The following is a 22,315-nucleotide window of genomic DNA, read 5'->3' on the forward strand; positions in this document are numbered from 1 at the left end:
TTTTGGATTTGTGCTTGCTGTCATTTCAACAGCTTGTACACATATAGGCTCATGGACACAGCCATGAATTCCACAACCCTATTGTCATTACAGGTCCACCTATATGACTATAAGGATTAAAACACATGACTGTATTCAGCCTGTGAATCCTAGACTGTATGATGGCCAATTTGGTCAGTGGGGCTCCGAATGTCTTTCCTCTTAATTGATGGAGTGGCAGGTCGAGTTTGTTGCTTCATTCAGCACTATGGGAGAATTTAAAATTGCCAAGCACGGTGCTTAGTTATCTCCACCACTCCCATTCAATGTGAAGGTACTGGAGATACCCGAGTGCTGTGCTTTGCAATTTTCAATGCTTATTAAGTAATGAATGGAATAGCAGGACGCATATGCATGTCCTGCTGCTTGATCAAATACTCACAACAGGACCCCCATTCTCATGATCTCATTCTCATGATCCCAGAAATCAGACCTCCACAGTGCCAGCTTTAGAGAAAATGGGCAAAACTAAAAGTGGGGCCCCAAAATTAAACTATCTTATGGACAATCACATTCAGTAAGAGGCTCCTTTATTCCTTGTACAATTATAACACTCTGTAAATTAAATGGTAAGGCAATGTGTAATATGAGATAGAAGATCCATTGATAGATGATAGATTAGATAAAGGGTTAGATAGACATATATATATACATATATATATATGAAATTATAGATCTATAACTAGACTGATAGATGATCAGCATCTTCAACCAGGAATTTAAACAAGGGTTATTGAAAGAGCACTACATCCTGTTCCCACAAAAGTCCACGTGCAGGGAGCCCCTTTAGGTCAGGGGGCCCTGGGCAAATGGCCAGTTTGCCACCCCTTATTGCCGGCCCCGCCTGTGGATAGGATATCACAATAAAACTGGTACCACCCCTCTTGGGTGTTTTAGATTGTAAACTTGATCAAATCATGCTCTAGGAAGATACCAGTTTAAAAAAGGATTCTATTGCGTCAGAAGGTTGTGGTCATTTCACGAGAAGTTATAGCATAGAGGCCAGATTTAGGTTAAAACAGGACATGGCTGCGGATATCTGTTTCTATTTCTAGGAGTCTGGAGCACAAAAACCAGACACCAGATAAATCCAACTTCTCACAGTTTTGCTGACTTTTTGCTAATTTGCAGGTGCTCATTAAAATAATTACATTTGTCATTGTAATTTTTCCGGCTAATATTGCACATAAGTGTTATTATTACATAATCCCCCCGGTCCCTGGACAATGCAGAAATTACTGCTTTGTAATCCTTCTGATTTTTTTTTTCGTCTGTGCCTGCAGATTTGTAATTAGAGAGAGAAAGTCTGGCTGTTACACAGAACAAAACAAAAAAATCAAATTTGGCCTCGATTAGTATAGAATTCCCACACCTCGCTTTCTATTGAGAAACACAGCTGCAAAAATCTTATTTTTAGCACTAATTTTACCAAATAAAGATTGTGCAGCTGGTGCGGGTTTAAAAATGAGAATATTGAAAACTTATTTTTTTCCCCCCAAAACAACACAACTTTTGTCCAGTTATCTGGTGTGCACGTAGCCTTATTCAGGCTGTGTTCACACATTGCATTTGAATCTCAATTCAAGCACATTGGAGAAAACCAGCAACAACTGTTTGCATTGTTAAGGCTATGTTCATAGTTTCTAGCCCTCCATTGTCAGGATATGTTGGGTGGATTCATGGTGTATTTTTACAATGGAGGGCTAAGGCTGGCGCCACACGTAGCACTTTGTCTGCGCTTTCAAATACAGACAAAGTCGTGCCCACCGGGGCGGGCCTCGGCCCGATCGCATCGGCGTTTCTATGGAAAAGCCTGCGATCGGGAACGAGCCACCGGTGTTTTGCTTAACCCCTTTAAGTTCTGTAGTTTTGTTCTTAAGTTGAATTTTAAGTCAGAACTGGTATATTTTGTAAGTGTAACTTTAGACAAGTACTTTTTTTTGACAATTCTTGAGACGGGGACTGCCTACAATCTACCACCAGGATGAAGGACGTTATGCAAACGAGCCTGAGGGGCTCCAGGCTCCATAGGCGTTAATGGAGCCAGGAGGTCCTCAGGGTTATTTGTATACAGTCTTTAATCCCGGTAGTAGATGCCTTTTAACCCTTTCAGGACCTGGCCCTTTTTTGTTTTTTCATTTTCATTTTTTACTCCCCATGATCAAAAATCCATAACTTTTTTATTTTTCCATGTACAGAGCTGTGTGACAGCTTATTTCCTGCGTAACAAATTGCACTTTATAGAGATGGTATTGAATATTCCATGCCGTGTACTAGTAAGCGGGAAAAAAATTCCAAATGCAGTGAAATTGGTAAAAAAACGCATTTGTGCCGTATTCTTGTGGGCTTGGATCTTACGGATTTCACTGTGCACCCCAAATGACATGTCTACTTCTCTGGGTCTGTGCGATTACGGGGATACCAAATTTGTATAGGTTTTATAATGTTTTCATACATTTAAAAAAATTAAAACCTCCTGTACAAAAATTTTTTGGGGGATTTTGCCATCTTCTGGCACTAATAACTTTTTTTATACTTTGGTGTACGGAGCTGTGGGTGGTGTCGTTTTTTGCGGATTTTGATGACGTTTACAATGTTATCAATTTTAGGACTATTCGACCTTGTGATCACTTTTTATAGAATTTTTAAATTTTTTTAAATGACAAAAAAGTGCCATTTTCGACTTTGGGCGCGATTTTCCGTTACGGGATTAAACGCAGTGAAAAACCGTTATCATATTTTGATAGATCGGGCATTTTTGGACGTGGCGATACCTAAAGTGTTTATGATTTTTACTGTTTATTTATATTTATATCAGTTCTAGCGAAAGGGGGGTGTTTGAGTTTTTAGGCTTTTTTATTATAATTTATTTTTTTTAAACTTTTTTTTATTTTTATTTTTGTATTTTTCAGACTCCCTAGGGTACTTTAACCCTAGGGCAGTGATGGCTAACCTATGGCACTGGTGCCAGAGGTGGCACTCAGAGCCCTTTCTGTGGGCTCTCAGGCCATCACCAGAGATGACTCAGGGTATCTTCCTGCAGTCCTAGACAGCCCAGGACTTGCTGTGCACAGAGCTATTTTAAAGTGACAGCTTTACCTGGGACTATTTTCTGCTTTATTGGTCCCTCAGGTGCTGGTATCAATGAAAACTGTGACAGAGAAGGGAGTACAAATCACAAATTAAATTTCTGTGTTGGCTTTTTGCGATAAATAAGCGGGTCTTTGTTGTAGTTTGGGCACTTGGCCTCTAAAAGGTTCGCCATCACTGCCCTAGGGTGTCTGCACGATCCTATCATATACTGCCATACTACAGTATGGCAGTATATGTGTATTTTACTACTCATACATTACAATGTGCTGATAGCACATTGTAATGCATGGGTTAACCCGAAGTAGCCTCGGGTCTTCGTGAGACCCGAGGTTACCATGGCGACGGATCGCCGCTCCCCGATGACGTCACGGGGAGCGGCGATCCTCGAAAAGATGGCGGCGCCCATGCGCCCCAATCCTTTTGAAGCCGCCGGCAGCGATCAGCGGGAAAACACCCGCGATCGGTGCTGGCACCGATCGCGGGTGTTACCGGTAAGCCTTTGCTGCAATATGCAGCAAAGACTTGCCGGCTATGGAGAGGGTTCAGCGCGTGAGCCCTCTCCATGCACCCGCGGCCGACCCGTGACGTGCTAATACGTCACGGGTCGTGAACGGGTTAAAGACACCCGACTCTTAGTTACAGACAGACCTGTCTGTCCACTGTGACTTGAAAATTTACTGTACTTTAGCCTAGTGGTCAACATAAGAATTATCAAAGGTGTCTGCAATTAAGCATATATATATTTTTTTTACATATTTAAATTTATTAAGATTTTTATAACATTAAAAGAATCAGAGGGGAAGGGAAGGGAGGTAAAACAATGTGAAAGGAATCATGGATACCAAGTAGTATCCAATATGGGGGGTTTACAAATAAGAGTAACAACAAATTTCAGTTTGAAGTGAAGATACAAAGCAACAGTAAAAACAATAATACCATAAGTTGTCGCACAGTGTTAATTAAGCATATTGTTAATCCTTGTTCCCAAATCTTCAAAATCCTATTGTCATAAAAAAAATACTTTGTCTGGAATTACACCTGCAAAATATACCAGTTCCAATTTACATAAAATTCAATTTAAGAATAAACCTTCACAACCTAAGTGGGGATATTCCGGCTAATATTAGGCAAATCTCCGCAAAAGAGCCTTTGCGTGGTGTTTTACAAACAATGTGACCGTCACGTGTGATAGCACCCAAAATAACGTTCGAGAAGCCGCCCATATTAAGAAGTCTAACTGTCCATGATGGAGAATTCAACAGTATTGTGCTGTTTTATGGCCATCCCCTAAATGAGGAGTTTTAGTATTATATTAATCTACGTTATGTTACTTTTCACTTAAAATTGGACTAATCCCACCTTCAGTAGTAGAAAAATGATCTAAGTAGAGATGTCAGTAGATTTTCCTTTCCTTACGTGAATACACAGAACATTGAGAAGAGATGCTTGTTGGTGCCAAGTCTCAATCTATTAGTCACTGTGTTCCCAGCACTGTACAGCAATGCTCAATAATGTAATAATATAGATCCCGAAATCCCCCAATGTTCTTAATAATACAGGAGTCATTCTATACTGTGTGTATTAAATAAACTGATCTCAGAGCATTGTCAACAATAATAAGGTCAAAAAGGAAATCTACCATCAAAATCAAACATGATAAACTACTCATAGATCCAGAATAAGTGACTGTGGTAATCTTCTTATATTTGATATCCATGGCCTCCTTCTTTCTAAAATCAACTTTTATGTTTATACTAATGAGCCAAAAGGCTCTGGGGGTATCACCAGAGCCCCTCAGTGCAGTAGCTTCACATGCTGTTACACTGTACAGGAGCACATCTCACCCCTCTGTTGCCTTGGCACTTCTCCCCTCCCTCTGTAATCTAACACATTGAGGCGGGGAGTGCTTCTGCACAGTGTAACAGCAGGTGAAGCTACAGCACAGAGAGGCTCTGGTAATGCCCTCAGAGCCCTTCAGGCTGATTAGCATAATTTTCATTTATTTTAGAACGAAGGAGACCACGGATAACACATATAAGAAGATTACCACAGTCATGTTGTCTAGATCTATGAGTAAGTTCCCCCTGGTTAATCATGATAGCAAATTTCCTTTATAGTTCTGGGTGTATTACATGGTAAACATTATAGATTGCAGATTTTTCATTTTTGGTGTTTTTTGTGCATTTTATCTGTCTGGTGAGTTTTTCCATTTCCTCTTTAGCATGATTTAAGTAGAAATGTATCAAAAACACATCAGCTGAATAGATTATTTATCTTAGAAAAACATTACATTAAAGGAAATCTACTATTCCTTCCTTCTAACATCTACCCTAGCCCCTCTATGATCTGGCTTTATTTGGTCTTATGTATTTGGTTCTTTGCAGGAGAAGGTCATATTTCAGAGATGGGGAACCTTTTAGAGACAGAGTGCCCACCCTACAACCAAAACCTACTTTTATGTCGCAAGTGCCAACATGACAATTTAAGCATTAACCTATTGATCCTAGCTGTATCACAAGTTTCAATCGTATTGGCGTCCTGAGGACACTGATACAATAGAAAGAAGATGGAGAAATTATAGCTTCCTTTCAGGTTCCCCTGAAGAGAAACAATAAGGGGACACAGAGCAGGAGCTCCAATGATAATCCATCTCATGTGTAGTCCTGGCAGCCAAGGAGGTGTCGCTTTAGCATGGCATGTCCATGGCTGTCTTGGACTGCAGCAGAAAGCCATTAGTCACATCTAGCAAATTCTGTGCTGGGGTGAAGGCCTGGGTGCCCACAGTAAGGGCTCTGAGTGCCACTTCTGGCACCCGTGCCATAGGTTCGCCACCACTGTCATATTTTATTGCTACCATTCTGTGGATTATACGACCATTTGATCACTTTTAATTAAATTTGATAATTTAAAATTAGGACATTTATGTTATTACAAGATGTTATTATGGATCGTTTTTATACTTTGATAGCCTGGATATTTGGGACACGGTGATGCCTAACATGTTTACGTATGTCTTCTTTTTTTTTTTTTCATACAGTTCCTGGAAAAAGGGGGTTATTTGATTTTTTTTTTCCAATTTGTAAACTTTTTTAGCTGTTAAATAAGTTTTTTGTGTTTTTATAGGTCCCTTACTGCACTTGGATCTGATCGCTCACACCATATTCTGTAATACTACTGTGCGATTTTACTTCTCATCTGTGGTGAATAATAGGTCTGGGAGTCTTCCGGCTTTCATAAGAGGCAGATGATCGGAGCCACCATGCAGTGGACAGCTTTGACCAGTCTTGCTAAATTCCCCCCATGGCCTCCACATGTCATCATGCTATAGGACAGAAACCACAGCTATCAATCTGCGGTTTCAGGACCATCAAAGGTCCTCAAATGGCTCTTGTGTACATGTGGGTTGAGGGCAGGAACAGATGTAAAAGGATTAATGGGTGATGGTGATGGGTGGGGGGTTTGGGTGACCATGTATTGCCTATGTTATGATCCACTACTGGTGCCACATTTATCACAGATTTATACAGTTTTAACATAAACATGAAAAGAAGAAAAAAAGGGAAAAACTTGTTCGGAGTGAAAATAGAGGAGGAGCAGCAGATCTCAATGATGTGTTCTCACTAGAGATCAAAATTGTCAAAATTCGATTCGACCCGGATCGCAGAATTTTCTGAGAAAAATGATTCGAACGGAATTGAATCATAGCGAATCACGTTGTGTGACGTAAAGGTACGTTACATGGCGGGTGCGGGTGCATGGAGAGGGCTCACGGGCTGAGCCCTCTCCATAGCTGGTAAGTCTTTGCTGAATATTGCAGCTTACCGGGAAGCGCATGCGATTGATAATCGGATCGCATGCGTTTCTCTGGAAATGCACATGCGATCGGCCCGAGCCCTGCCCCCTGTGCGCTAGCGTCGCATTATGAAAGCGACTCTAGCGGAATGTGTGAACGCGCCCCAAGGGTGATGCCACACGTAAGGACGCGTTCACACGTTGCGTTTTTACCTGCGTTTTCATTGCGTTTGAAACGCATATACAACAGCTGAGGAGAGGTGATTTGCCTAATTACATCACTGTTAACGTTTCCGTTTACAAAACGCATCCTAAACGCGATGTTAACGCATGCGTTAACGCATGCGATAACATTGCGTTTACAAACGTAAACGGTAATGTAATTAGGCAAATCACCTCTCATCAGCTGTTGTATATGCGCTTCAAACGCAATGAAAACGCGACCAAAACGCAACGTGTGAACACGCCCTCAGGCTGCGGTCTTACGTGGTGTTTGGAACGTGTTTTTAGCCCATTTTTAAGTAGTCAATCAAAAAATGCAACAGGTTTTACCAATGATCTTAATTAAAACTGGTCAAAAATGCATGCGGTTTTTTAACGGACTGCTTAAAAGTGGCCCAAAAACTGGTTCACAACGCCAAGGGTGCCGTCGGCCTTAGGCCGGTGCCACACAGGGCGCTTTGTCTGCGTTTGCAAACGCAAACGCAGACAAAGTCGCGCCCACCGGGGCGGGCCTCGGCCCGATCGCATCGGCGTTTCTATGGAAACGCCTGCGATCGGGAACGAGCCGCCGGTGTTTCGCGTTAAATTAACGCAAAACACCGGCGGCTCGTTCCCGACCGCAGGCGTTTCCATAGAAACGCCGATGCGATCGGGCCGAGGCCCGCCCCGGTGGGCGCGACTTTGTCTGCGTTTGCGTTTGCAAGCGCAGACAAAGCGCCCTGTGTGGCGCCGGCCTTAGGGTGAAGACACACGTACCGTTTTTGGGCCGTTTTTAGTTTTGGACAGGTTTGACCAATTATCTTAATTCAAACTGGTCAAAAACGCATGCGTTTTCAAAAAACGCATGTGTTTTTAACGATCTGCAAACGCACTAACTAAAAACGGCCCAAAAACGGCCTAAAAACGCCACGTGTGATGCCACACATGGCGTTTTTGGTCAGCACCTTTCAATTATTTCATTATGATCCACACCTGCTTTTGGCTTCAAAAACTGCATCCGAAAAACTGAATGTGTGCCATCACACTTACTAAAAACAGTCCAAAAACGGCCTAAAAACGCCATCACCCTCAGGCCGGCGCCACACAGGGCGCTTTGTCTGCGATGCTGACGCAAACATCAGCATCGCTGCCGGTGTTTCGTGTTAATTTAACGCGAAACACCGGCGTCTCGTTCCCGATCGCAGGCGTTTCCATAGAAACGCCGATGCGATCGGGCCGAGGCCCGCCCCGGTGGGCGCGACTTTGTCTGCGTTTGCGTACGCAGACAAAAGCGCCACGTGTGGCGCCGGCCTCAGGCTGGTGCCACACGCACCGCTTTGTCTGCGTTTGATAAAGACAAAGACAGGGGGGTTGGTTAAAGGGAAGGCATATGCCATGTGGTAAATGTTGAAAAGTTTAAATTACGAGAAATGTAATAAAATCATGTTCCAGCTATAATGTTTTAATTCTCTACAGGAAGAAAACAAGCATGATAAAAATCACTGCGTCACTAATAGAATAATAAAGCATGCAATGTATAGGTTTATTTTTCTCTTGTAAAAAAAAATATTCAACAGAAAATGTGTGAAAGTTCTCCGGCTCCTGTCCTGTATACTTGTGAATAGATGAAAGCAGTTATAACCAGCCTGTCCCATACACAGGTCTCACGGTCTCTGTACATGTACTAGAAAGATCTTATTAGATGCAATAGTAATACAAGTAATAGTAAAAAAAATAAAAAAGCCACAATTCATGCTTCCGTCCATAAACACGTCAGACATTGATTATATAACATTCTCATACATGTTCTTCCTGGTGCCAGATCATTCCTATCCATAGAATCAATACCATTCATATACATACAACAGCAGAGAGTTGTTACAATGTATCAGCTTGTTTCCTTCTCTAATAGTAAAGTCCAAGTCTCCTCACCTGAGCTTATCCCCAGCTGGAGATGTGATCTTATTCAGTTTTTCCATATCACCAATGAATGGTAAGAACCATATGTCACTGTTATAATCCTATGATAGATTGTGAGCTCCCGTGTCCAGCTGGAGGTCCCATACACGATGTGTGACTGGGTGCTCTCGGTTTACTAGACACATTTCATAGGAGAAGTAAAACTTGCTCGTTCACATAGTCAAGTCTCAAGTTTCTATTTTGTCACATGACTTTTTTTTCTCTCCAGCCCATCCGGCTCATGAATAATCCCAGGCAAACATCTCAGCCTTCACCTTGGAGGGTGTGAACCTGCGGCTACAGCATTTGGCAGGTGATTGCGGACTGGTTTCCTCATAGAATAACCAGGTTTGCTATTTCCTTAATATTAAATAGTTATTATATGAAACGTATTGGACAACCGAATCAATCCATAGGCTGTTCTCTTATAGAAGGAAAAGTTTTAGGTCGCATTCACACACTGCATTTGAATTGCACTAAGAAAGACAATTTAATATGTATTGCTCTTTCCTGGTCTCCGCTGTTTAGGTCTGAACACGTATAAGATTGGGAGAAGCTCCTTCCCTCTGCACTTCAAAAACAGTGTGTGAACGTTGTCTTATTATCTGAGTCAAAAAATAATTTTTCATATTTGTCCGCGTTTGGATGCATTTAAAATCGCGATGAAAACGACATGCGGGAAGGCGCCCCCCGGGCAAACTGTTTTGAATGTATTAAAACCGCTTTCACACGTCGCATTTTGAGAATAAAATTTCTAACCCCGTGATCACATGTTGAGCTGACATTGTGTTTACATACCACTTGCTAAACATGGTGGAAACGCAACGTTACCATGAGGGCGCGTTCACACAATGCGTTGTGTTGCGTTTTTTTAATGTATTTTTGAGCCATTCCAAAGGGTGAAGACACATGTGGCGTTTTTGGGCCGTTTTTAGTTAGTGTGTTTTCAGATTGTAAAAAACGCATGCGTTTTTGTCAGTTTTTCAGAATTTGCGCAATTAAAAACGGACAAAAAAGCATGCGTTTTCAAAAACCAGATGCGTTTTTTACAATCTGAAAACGGCCTAAAAACATGTCTTCACCCAAAGGCTTCAGCCTGGATCACATGCAGAGGTTACATTGTGTTTCCACTGCATTTGCTAAAACGCAATGTAACCGCAGCATGTGATCACGATTCAAGCCTTTGGAATGCGTCATAAACACAACAAAAAATGTGAGGGCGCGTTCACAAGTGGCGCTTTGGTTGTGTTTTTATTGCGTTTTAAAATGCATTATAACAGCTGAGAAGAGGTGATTTGCCTAATAACATTACTGTTAACGTTTCCATTTAAAAAATGCATAGTAAACGTGATGTTAACAAATGTAAACAGTAATGTAATTAGGCAAATCACCTCTCCTCAGCTGTTGTAATGCGTTTCAAACGAAATGAAAACACAGGACTAAACGCATCGTGTTAACGTGGCCTGACGTGATTATGGGAAAGCCCTTGGATTGCGTTTCCAAACGCCATCAAAACGCAACGTGTGAACATGCCCTAAGACTGTGGTCACACCTTCCAGTAGCATTGCGTTTCCTAATGCAACCATCGCTCATTGGGTTCGGCCCAATCGCATTCCGCTCATTTATTTTATGTTATTTATCTTCTTTCTTTTTTTTCTTCTTATTTGCATCTTAATCTACGACTTTTCCACTCGCCTTGCAAAGTGTTGCACCTCATATATCTTTAAAATTCAGATGTTGACGTATTTAGCAAGATTTTAGAACAAATTTTAAAAAGTAGCAAATAAACTACAGTCCAGTCCAGGGGTCGCTTGCATTTCAATTGAAACATATATATATATTCGACATTCTGTTAACACATGCGTTTTGTAAATGCAAATGTTAACAGCAAAGTAATTGGGCAAATCTCTTGTCTTCAGTTGTTGTATTAAAACGCCCCAAACGTTTTAATACAGTGTCGGGAGTAGACAACTTGTTTGCGTCTTCTACTCGACTTGCACGGAAAGTTTTGTACAGATTGAGGAATTTTCGCTTTGCAAAACAAATAACACCGAAAGTTTTGGAATATGTTTTTGTCATGTAACTTAAAGGGGTATTTAAGGAATAAGCATAATTCATATAAAAGTGGGTCCTTAAAATATAAGCCATTATGTAATTAGTTATTTCAAATTTTGCGTATGGCCGGCGTTGTGGTGAGACATCTTCTCAGCAAGGCAATGTGCAGTGATGGCAGTCACACACATTGGTGGAGATTTATTCCTTCTTCTATACCAGTTTTTTTCCATGGGGACGTAGTGGGGCGCGGCTGCTGTTGAGTGCTGGCAAAACCAGTAAACTTTTGTCCGCTTGTTTTTACGCAAAAGTACGCCAGGTCTGACCTGATATAGCTTTGCTTGCCGGCCGTGCCACCCACCTGCCACATACATCAAGAAGCTTAAGCCAAGAAGGGCGCCGGCGTCTGATAAATGTCCCCCATCTTTACTATGGTACCAGAGCAAGAAATTCTGTTATATCATCACAGGGAGCAGAGCATAAGAGGGAGGAGGAGTTACTGAGAACTAAAGAATCATGGGACTTGTAGTGTTCAGTGGCGGTTATCTTGGTGATAAATTTGCCTACTTTATAAAGCCCATAACATTTTGTGATTAATGACATTAAGTTTTATTATATTAATTTATTTATATCATTATGGGTGTTTGTATCAGACGTTCATATTCCTGGAATACCCCTTTAATAACGGTTGCATTGTCCGTGGGTCTTGGTGATATGTTGGTTGGTACTTTGGCTTTATGTTCCTACATTTCCATTGACTTTCCCTTGATGTTTTAGTTTACTTTCTCTACAACAAAAAACGGTTTGGAGAATTCAAGGGCATCAATGTTGATTCATAGATGAAGAACAAACACTGCAAAGAACAAAACTGTCATTTCAATTCTAAAGCTACTTAACCGTTCTGGAGCTTCGCCATCCCAGAGCGCAGGACTTTTGTGTGTATAGACAAGGGTTGATTTCCCTATGACGTGTCCCTTCTAACTGCTTGGGTCTCCAGAGACCAGGGAGGGCCCCGCACATTGGCTGGAGGCAAGTTCATTGTTTAGGGGACCATGGAGAAGTGGAATGAAGACCCTCGTCCTCCACGTCCACCCCTTCGTGTGACATACTCGGCACCATTATCCTCTTCTTAGTCTAGTTATGTCCCCACCGGAATAGCTGAAAAAACCAAGTCCAAGAAGCGGGGGAGAGAGGTTGCAAGTTCTTTTCAAGGGACAGCATTAGTTTTGCGTTAGGGAGGCCTCAAGTCATAACTTTGATTGGGACCACCAAATTGACGGTCTTCAAAAGTGACCCAACCTTCTTCAGTCTCTAAAAGTGACTGGACACAGTGACTTTTCTCACCTCCTTTTCATAGGAATTTTGAGGAGATTTATTTATTGAAATTTTTCTGTATAGGTGAGATCTGCCATAAAGAGGGATATTTTTTTTCCATGCCTAAGGGGGCTATTAGCTTAGAGCTATAAATTCTTTGCTTAACGCAGCGTATTATCATTCATTTTTCACTCTCCACATTCAAAAATCTATAACATTTTTAGATTTTCCGTGTACAGAGCTGTGTGAGGGCTTATTTTCTACGTAACAAATTTTACTTCTCAATGACGTTATTTATTATTCCATGCTGTGTAGTTCAATGCCGAAAAAATTCTAAATGTGGTGAAATAGGCAAAAAACCCACGCATTTGCATCCCTTTCTTGTGGGCTCAGTTTTTACAACTTTCACTGTACGCTCCAAATAATACATCTACTTTATTCTTGGTTTGGTTCAATCATGGCGATACCAAATGTATTCAGGTTTTATTGGGTTTTAATAAATTTTCCAAAATTAAAACAATGTGTTTGCAAACAAAAAATAGTTTTTTTTGCCATCTTCTGACGCGAATAATTTTTTCATACTTCGTTGTACGGAGCTGTGTGAGGTGTCAAATTTTGCGAGATGAGCTAACAGTTTCGTTGTTACCTATTGGAGGACTGTGTGACCTTTTGATAACTTAATACATTTTTAAGTTATGTAAAATGTTGTAGAAGTGGCGTTTCGGACATTTGGGGGCTATTTTCCGTTATGGGGTTCACCGCTGGGAATAACCATTTTTATATTTTGATAGATCGGACATTTTGGAAGTGACGATGCCTAACACGTTCGTGATTTTTACTGTTTATTAAGTTTTATATCAATTCTAGTGAAAGTGGGGGTGATTTGAATTTTTACTTAACTTTTATTTATTTTTACAATTTTTTTTTTAAGACCCTCTAGGGTATTCTCACCCTAGATGGTCTTATTGTTTGTACAATACACTGTAATACTATGTATTGCAGTATATGGCATTTTTGCATAGGTTTCATTACAGTGATCCACTGACACATTGTAACGAATCTACAATCTACAGACCTGAGGCTATCATGGCAACTGATCGCAACTCACCAATGACGTCACATGGGGCTACTTGGCGGTTTCCTGAGCCCTTCTGTGCTTCAGATTCGTAGGCTGTTACACTGTCTCACTCTCCCCCAGCTGCCTCAGAATTTCCCCTCTTCCTTATGTAATTTCTCTACACTGCAGATTCAGAACACAGTAGAGGGGAGTGCTCCTGCAGAGTGTAACAGCCTGTGAAGCTACAGGACATAAGGGCTCTGGTAACACCCCCAGAGACCTAATAATAAAAGTTGATTTTAGAAGGAAGGAGGCCATGGATAACATATAAGATGTTTACCACAGTCACAGTGCCTGGATCTATGAGTAAGTATCAATCTGGTGTATAATCAGCTAACATCTAGTAACTGTTTCTGTATGTAGCCTCTAAGTTTCCCCACCACAAGTTTGTAAAGAAGATAATCACATTTCTAGTTTAGAGAAGGCTGTAGATGGTGGTGATGACACATAGTTGCTTGGCTACGTTTAACAATAGCATAGCTCTTCAGGAAGAGTTCAATATGAATCATTATAGAAATGTATAAGGAGAATTTAAAGGGAACCTGTCACCTGAACCAGGTCACAGAAGCCCATTACAGCTGCATTGCAAATATGCTTTCTCTAAGCATTTGCATTACAATATAATTTTGTATTATAACTAACCTTGCACCCTGACAGAATCCTCTGTGTAACCCTTGGGGATCGGCTTTGGTTTGGATGCATTTCAAAAAACATCATGTGACTTGTCGATGCTGCAGACTCCTCAGCTCTTGGCCCCAACCTTTGTGCTCCAGTACAGCTCCTCCCTCTCTCACTGATGTCAGCTCACCAGGCTGTGAGCTTTGTGAAGGAGCATGAGGGAGGAGCTGTAAAGGAGCACAAAGGTGGGGGCTGAGAGCTGAGGAGTGAGCAGCACAAACAAGTCACGTGTTGTTTTTTGAAATGCATCCAAACCAAAGCCCAACCTCTAGGACTACACAGAGGATTCTGTCAGGATGCAGGGTAACTTGTAATACCCAATTATATTGTAATGCAAATGCTTAGAGAAAGCAGAAAGACATGTGTGCAATGCAGATGTAATGGGCTTCTGTGACCTGTCTTTAGTGAAAATTAGGTCCTTGGAGGTCATTGTACAAGGAGGGGAAGGAGATAAGCTGTGACATCATCTATTGTCAGTAGTGATGTAATGATGGGTCAGTGTTATCTATATAGAGGACATTGTACAGGGAGGAGGAGGAGATAAGCTGTGACATCATCTATTGTCAGTAGTGATGTAATGATGGCTCCTAAAAAATATTTTTAATATCGTAGTTCATATCTTTTTCTGCTGATACAGGGCAGATTGTAATCTTATGAAGCCATAGGCAAAAAGGTAACAGCAATACACACTTGTCAGCTTGGTTTTACATTCTATTCTGGATGTTGCAGAAACCAGATCCTGGATGGATTTCATGGAATTAACTGTGTTAGGAACGTTCTGGTATTGTGTTCTGTTTTGCATGTCTTACACAGTACCTTATTGTCTGCATCTAAAAGCAAGGCGGTTTTGTAGCCAGTATAAACAATAATTCCTCTTGTTGTATTAAACATGACTTTATTTTAGGATCTTGCACTGATACAGTACTATTCCAGTGGTATACCATCTCCTATCATCTGGATACTGTAATACAGTAATAAGTTTTTTTTTGTCATCAACATTAATGTTCTCCATTGACTTCCATAGGAAAACCAACATAGCGCCCAGAACAAGCCAATGCCCAAAGTGTTCCTTAGAGAGAAACCAAGGGGTTGTTGCTACTTTTGTTTTGCACCTTAACTATCAGGATAAATGAGGGAGATGAAATTTTCTCCTTTTGCAAGTCTATGTCAATATTTTTAATAAGCTAAATATTTAGGTTTTTATTTTGTTGCAAATCTCCCTTAAATTACTGATATTTACGGGTAGGGGGTTGACGGGTTGGGAATATATTATAAATGCCATAAGGCTACAAGTTTTACAGCATTTTCCTTTCAGTGATGCACCACAGTAGCTCACGGTGGAGGAAGATGCTGCCACCAGCAGCCCTTCATGATGCCACGGCTCACTGACCACATAAACTGTAGATTATGGTGCTCATCCTGTCTACTGCCAGGTGTAAAGCTTGATTTTTCTATAGCGGAAGGGAAACCGTTGATGCAAATCTTGTCCAGAGAGCTGTTTTTTTATGTGTACTACCTGTATCTCTGACTCTCAAAGGGTTTCTTGCAAATTTATCAACAGGATAGCGATGGCAAGATCAGTGGTGAAGCCTCCATATCACATTAATGAAGCATCAGGGCTGCCATTCGACCATTAGTGAGGACGGGCTGGAGGTACCATCTCCTGATCAGTGGGGGTCCATATATGGTCAACTCATGATCAGCTAGTTATCTCCTCTTCTTTGGATAGATATTTTAAAGAAACTTCAAGATTCCAGTGCGTGCTACAGTTTCTTCACTTTCTAACTCCTCACCCTACGTGGTAAGACAGGAGTGGATGGTATTGCCTCCCAATTTAGGGGAATGGAACGGAGCTGCACAAAGATCACTGATCTATGATGTTCAAGGGAGTGCTGTGAACGATTGCAAGTAGTGCCAGACCACTGCTGATCTCAAATTGATTACCTCGACCTAAGAGCAAAACTCAAGGTCATTAATCACAAAACGAAGCTCAAATAGTTTGACTTTATAATTCACAAAATGTTATGGTCTTTTTAAGGTAGGCAGAGTTGTCTCCAAGATGGCCATCTACAACTATACAACTACAAGTCCCATGATCTCCCAGTTATAAGATCATCACTGGGAGCAGAGCATAAGAGGGGCTGTTACTAACAGACTGTCCTGCTCTGTTACCATAGTCATGATGTGTAACTGCCATCACTGCACATTACCTCACTGAGATGGCTGATGGTGGACATCAATTTTCATTGATTGCCTTATTCTTGACCTGAACCCATTCAAGGCATATACAGAGTTTTGATGCATTTTAAGACCTTTGATAGACACTGGTGTGGCTTTCAAAATAATATCTAAAATGATTGAGACATTGAAGGCCCCCAGTAATAAATTCCATTTGTCATAGAAAAGGTTTTAAACACTTACATTCATGCAAAATTGATAGTTTTCCCTTTTTAACAAATTTAGTAAAAATGATAAAATTCCACTTCCACATTATAATTCTGGGTTCAGTGCAGTCTTGAGTAGGGGGGGGGGATTTTTTTTAAGTGAATCTGTCACCAGGAATGTGTTTTTTTAGCTGGGGACAGGTAGTCCAGTAGCTTATGTTCTGCTGATTTTAAAATGCCTGTCATCATTCTGAATACTGCTCTACTTTATAAAACTTTATTTCCCATTACCTGGCTCCCTGCCAGCAGCATGTGGTGAGTCCTGGGAAAAGAGAGAGGAGATGCAACTGCAGATTGTGTCTCTTCATGCATTCTTCATGTCCTTCACACAATCCCCCTCCCCTGCCAGCTCTATGCACATGACAAGAAGATGGGAAGGGCAGAAGTAGCAGGATGAGAGTGAAGGAGACTGAGACACAGGCTGTCGTTGAAACCCCCCCCCCCTCACCGGAGCTCACCACACTGCTTGCAGAAGCCAGGTGATGTGAAATAAAGGTTTATAAAGTAGTGACAGTATTCAGAATGCGGACATAGGTATTTTTAACATTAGCATAGGTTATTGGAACCTGTCACCAGCTAAAAATGACATCATTGGTAACAGATTCACTTTAGGGGTGAGATCAGAAAAAATGAGCATCTGGAAATGTTCTAAAAACAATGTATATTTTGGAGAAGAGATAGAAGATTGAATGTAACTCCTCTTGTTTTAGGAAAATTGATGGTTAGACCCACGCATGCCTCACCAAAAAATTTTACAATGAACTTCCTCTTTACTTGACTTCCTATATTGGAATACAAGATGTTGTGTAATGAATATCTTTATAAAGTACAGAGACGGCTCTATGTTCTACCCATGCAGGGGCTGGTGGTCCACCTCTGGATGAGCCAAATCTCCTAAGGTCCAGTCAGATCGTGATTGGGTCTATTTTTGATGCAACAAAGAGGATCATGGGGGAGGTTAAAGAAGTGTCTCATGTACTGCTAACTTATGCTGCTGTAAGGTGCCCTATTTTTCCCTCTTCCCCTCATAAATAATTGGCACATTGGCGGATTGGTATTATCACACCCACCAGTTCACCTTATCTATGTCTTATTAACATAAGCACAAACCAATTCCTCTATCTGGGGAAAAACCATAAATGAGTTTAACCCACATTGTGCAAACACAGATGACCCCTGGGAGTGCGCTGCCTGATATGACTATGTGCGATGTCTGGAGTGTGGGCTCACAAGTCACTATGTGATAGAATGGAAACTTCATGTAACTGCTTCATGTTTCTACATAGTAACGCACCATCGGTGGAAAACAAAACCTCTAATGTGAGATATATTTATGCACTGCATGAACATTAACTTTCAGGTGCAGCATTTAAAGGGGGAAATCCACCTGGGTATAGTACTTAGAATATGCAGTTCAATCTGTAGGCGGCATGTTATAGAGCCAATGGAGCTGAGCAGATTCATCAGTAGTTTCTTGAAAAGATACAGTATAACTTGTAAAAATAATATTCATTTTGGCGTTTAGCGGTCAAAGGGACAGACATATGTGTCTTGTGTCTCCTTCCACTGGATCACTACACTTAGAATTATTAAGAAATCACAAAATATACTGAATTATTTTTTACAAAACTGCTCAACTCCACCTGCTTTATAACATGCTGCCTGCAGATAGGACACTATGTATATTCTGCTTGGATTCTCTTTCTCTATAACATGCTGCCTGCAGATAGGACACTATGTACAATCTGCTCAGCTCCTTCTGCTCTGTAACATGCTGCCTTGCAGATAGGACACTATGTACAATCTGCTCAGCACTGCTTGCTCTATAACATGCTGCCTGCAGATAGGACACTATGTACATTATGCTTAGATTCTCTTTCTCTATGATATGATGCCTGCAGATAGGACACAGTGGAATATTTTCAGCTCCTACTGCTGTATAAAGTTCTACCTGCATATTGATCACTATGTACAGTCTGCCCTGCTGCTCTTGCTGTATAATATGCTGCCTGCAGGTTGGACACTGTATATAAAATGACAGGTTCCCTGTAAAGTAAGATATTGCCTGGTTTAGCTAAGAGACGGCAAATTGAAAAATTGGGCACGAGGAATCAGCCAGTAACCATGGGGCAAAGTTGCTTAAGTCAGCATTCAAATATAAAATATATAAAATATTAATCTCAATAGTTATTAGAAGTGTGGATTAGTCGAGTCGGGGCTGATCCTCCGCACTTTGCTTGTGCTATTTTTTTTTTCCAACCACGTGTGTCTAAATCTTGTCTGTGCCCCAACTGAGGGCTCCCAGCCGTCCTGTACCCAACACTGAGCTGGTCCATGCCATGACCTTGTCTCTAGTTACTTAGAGACTCCTTTAGGTTGTTTCATTGTTTCACTCAGCAGAAATCCCCTTTACTATTGTCTCTCAGATATTTGCATATCACAGAAGGAAGGAGAAGAAACTTTGCCTCCTTGCAGTGAGCACCAAAATGTTTGTCTTTGAGTCGCATCTCCGAAGGACAATTGTGTAATGTACATTAAGGACGTAACGTGGAAATAATCCGTGGAGTGACAAAGCGGATAACTGGCAAATTATCCTTCCTGACATTCGTTCTTGGACTTTTCTGTGATTCGCAGAGATGACTCCTGGGAAACTGGGTTCACTTTAAGTAGAATCTTAGAGATTTGGAATTTGTTCCTAAAGTGATATTTCAGCATTTGGTATAAAATTATAATTAGAGAAGATATGACCCAAATAATGCATTACTATTGCCATTCCAAGAGGCTGGAACCTACCAATCATGAAATACAATATATTATCAATATGAAAGGATCTAAGGCAGTGATGGCAAACCTTTTAGAGCCTGAGTGCCCAAACTTCAACCAAAAGCCACTTATTTATAGCAAAGTGCCAGTGCAGCAATTTAAGCAGTAATTTATTTCTCCTTGTTCTTTGACATCTTTCAATCGTTCAGCCTCCTAAGGACACCAACGCAGTTGAAAGGAGGAGGGCATATTCGTCTATCATTGTAGGAAGGTTCTGCAAGCAGGTTCTTTGATTTCTGTCTGGTGAGCTTCATGCTGGGGTGATGGCCCGGGTGCCCACAGAAAGAGCTCCGAGTGCCACCTCTGGCACCAGTGCCATAGGTTCGCCACCACTGATCTAAGGGATCAGATGAGGTGACAATCCTATCCTTGGCACTGGACTGACTTAGGCATTGCTGACTTACTGAGGCACATGTATCATAGTTTTTCGTCTGCCACTTTCCCAAGTTTCCTGAAGTTAGCCTACTTAATAATTGCAATGTACAGTGCCTACAAGTAGTATTCAACCCCCTGCAGATTTAGCAGGTTTGATAGGAAGCAAATAAGTTACAGCCTTCAAACTTCAAACAAGAGCAGGATTTATTAACAGATGCTAAATCTTACAAACCAAAAAGTTATGTTGCTCAGTTAAATTTTAATACATTTTAAACATAAAAGTGTGGGTCAATTATTATTCAACCCCTAGGTTTAATATTTGTCTTTTATAAGAGCTGATCAGGCCGGCACAGGTCTCTGGAGTTATCTTGGCCCACTCCTCCATGCAGATCTTCTCCAAGTTATCTAGGTTCTTTGGGTGTCTCATGTGGACTTTAATCTTGAGCTCCTTCCACAAGTTTTCAACTGGGCTAAGGTCAGGAGACTGACTAGGGCACTGCAACACCTTGATTTTTTCCCTCTTGAACCAGGCCTTGGTTTTCTTGGCTGTGTGCTTTGGGTCATTGTCTTGTTGGAAGATGAAATGACGACGCATCTTAAGATCCTTGATGGAGGAGCGGAGGTTCTTGGCCAAAATCTCCAAGTAGGCCGTGCTATCCATCTTCCCATGGATGCGAACCAGATGGCCAGGCCCCTTGGCTGAGAAGCAGCCCCACAGCATGATGCTGCCACCACCATGCTTGACTGTAGGGATGGTATTCTTGGGGTCGTATGCAGTGCCATCCAGTCTCCAAACGTCACGTGTGTGGTTGGCGCCAAAGATCTCGATCTTGGTCTCATCAGACCAGAGAACCTTGAACCAGTCTGTCTCAGAGTCCTCCAAGTGATCATGAGCAAACTGTAAACGAGCCTTGACATGACGCTTTGAAAGTAAAGGTACCTTACATGCTCGTCTGGAACGGAGACCATTGCGGTGGAGTATGTTACTTATGGTATTGACTGAAACCAATGTCAAAAAGCCAGAAAAAGCAGTGTGTCACTGACATAATGGGTTCAGAAAAACATATCAAATTTTATTTGTATCAAACACTGAACACAAACACATATCTAAAATCAATTAAAATTGTACCGAAGTACATACAATTATCTACCATGTTGTGCACTGTAGTTGGTACAGAAACAAGACACCTCCTGAATGGGCAAAATATACCCAAGCCACCCCTAAGTATTGAAAAAACAGGTATAAAGTGCAAATGCATATATCAAGCTGCCATAGAGGTAAATGCTAGATAAATGGATGCCTACAATGCAATCATGGTATACATTCAATACAGGTAATGGAGGCAAACCCTAGTGCAAAATACAGATAACCTGGCAATAAGCCAGTAAAATAGCAGCATACAAACGGGGTGGTAAAGTGGTCAGGAGGTGGAGGGCTCCCCACGCGTTACGTCTCCAACTGGAGACTTCCTCAGGGGTAAAAGATGCCCCCTGTGTTGCTGGGCTCCCCTTATATACCCCCTACGTTTCACTCACCCTCAGCTGTAGAAACATGTGTTCAACATTGTGTCCCTGAAAACCGGAAGTAGCATGTCACATGATCGCGGAAACCGGAAGTAGCATGTCACATGATCGCGATAGGTCACATGATCAAGGTAAATATGGTTACTAGGTGACCGAATGATACCATACAGTGTTAGATTGGTCGCTTGACGATAGTAGCTAACACTGTATGGTATCATTCGGTCACCTAGTAACCATATTTACCTTGATCATGTGACCTATCGCGATCATGTGACATGCTACTTCCGGTTTCCGCGATCATGTGACATGCTACTTCCGGTTTCCGTGATCATGTGACATGCTACTTCCGGTTTCCGTGATCATGTGACATGCTACTTCCGGTTTTCAGGGACACAATGTTGAACACATGTTTCTACAGCTGAGGGTGAGTGAAACGTAGGGGGTATATAAGGGGAGCCCAGCAACACAGGGGGCATCTTTTACCCCTGAGGAAGTCTCCAGTTGGAGACGTAACGCGTGGGGAGCCCTCCACCTCCTGACCACTTTACCACCCCGTTTGTATGCTGCTATTTTACTGGCTTATTGCCAGGTTATCTGTATTTTGCACTAGGGTTTGCCTCCATTACCTGTATTGAATGTATACCATGATTGCATTGTAGGCATCCATTTATCTAGCATTTACCTCTATGGCAGCTTGATATATGCATTTGCACTTTATACCTGTTTTTTCAATACTTAGGGGTGGCTTGGGTATATTTTGCCCATTCAGGAGGTGTCTTGTTTCTGCACCAACTACAGTGCACAACATGGTAGATAATTGTATGTACTTCGGTACAATTTTAATTGATTTTAGATATGTGTTTGTGTTCAGTGTTTGATACAAATAAAATTTGATATGTTTTTC

The 22,315-nt window shown here is 41.4% G+C and overlaps 2 protein-coding genes across 10 annotated transcripts in view; one reads left to right on the top strand and one right to left on the bottom strand.

The window, feature by feature from the left end:
• ZNF518A (zinc finger protein 518A) overlaps positions 1 to 22,315 on the top strand; it is a 157,398-nt gene that overhangs the window by 87,615 nt on the left and 47,468 nt on the right. For 3 of the 4 annotated variants that reach the window (XR_011850666.1, XR_011850668.1, XR_011850667.1), the window contains exon 3: positions 9,314 to 9,432. The gene's annotated coding sequence lies outside the window, so the exon portion shown is untranslated. The remainder of the gene's footprint in view (positions 1 to 9,313; positions 9,433 to 22,315) is intronic. The other variant, XR_011850669.1, reaches the window with a different exon arrangement.
• Positions 1 to 22,315, bottom strand: part of BLNK (B cell linker) — a 125,554-nt gene that overhangs the window by 41,803 nt on the left and 61,436 nt on the right. The window contains exon 1 of one of the 6 annotated variants that reach the window (XM_072130016.1): positions 9,058 to 9,329. The exons of 4 other annotated variants lie outside the window; for them this stretch is intronic. In XM_072130016.1, coding sequence (XP_071986117.1) covers positions 9,058 to 9,104 — 47 coding nt within the window. In that variant the 5' untranslated portion in view covers positions 9,105 to 9,329. Of the gene's footprint in view, positions 1 to 9,057; positions 9,330 to 22,315 lie in introns of those variants that run through there. One more of the 6 variants, XM_072130018.1, reaches the window with a different exon arrangement.

The sequence above is a fragment of the Engystomops pustulosus genome, chromosome 11, assembly GCF_040894005.1.
Source record: "Engystomops pustulosus chromosome 11, aEngPut4.maternal, whole genome shotgun sequence".
Classification (NCBI taxonomy): Eukaryota; Metazoa; Chordata; class Amphibia; order Anura; family Leptodactylidae; genus Engystomops; species Engystomops pustulosus.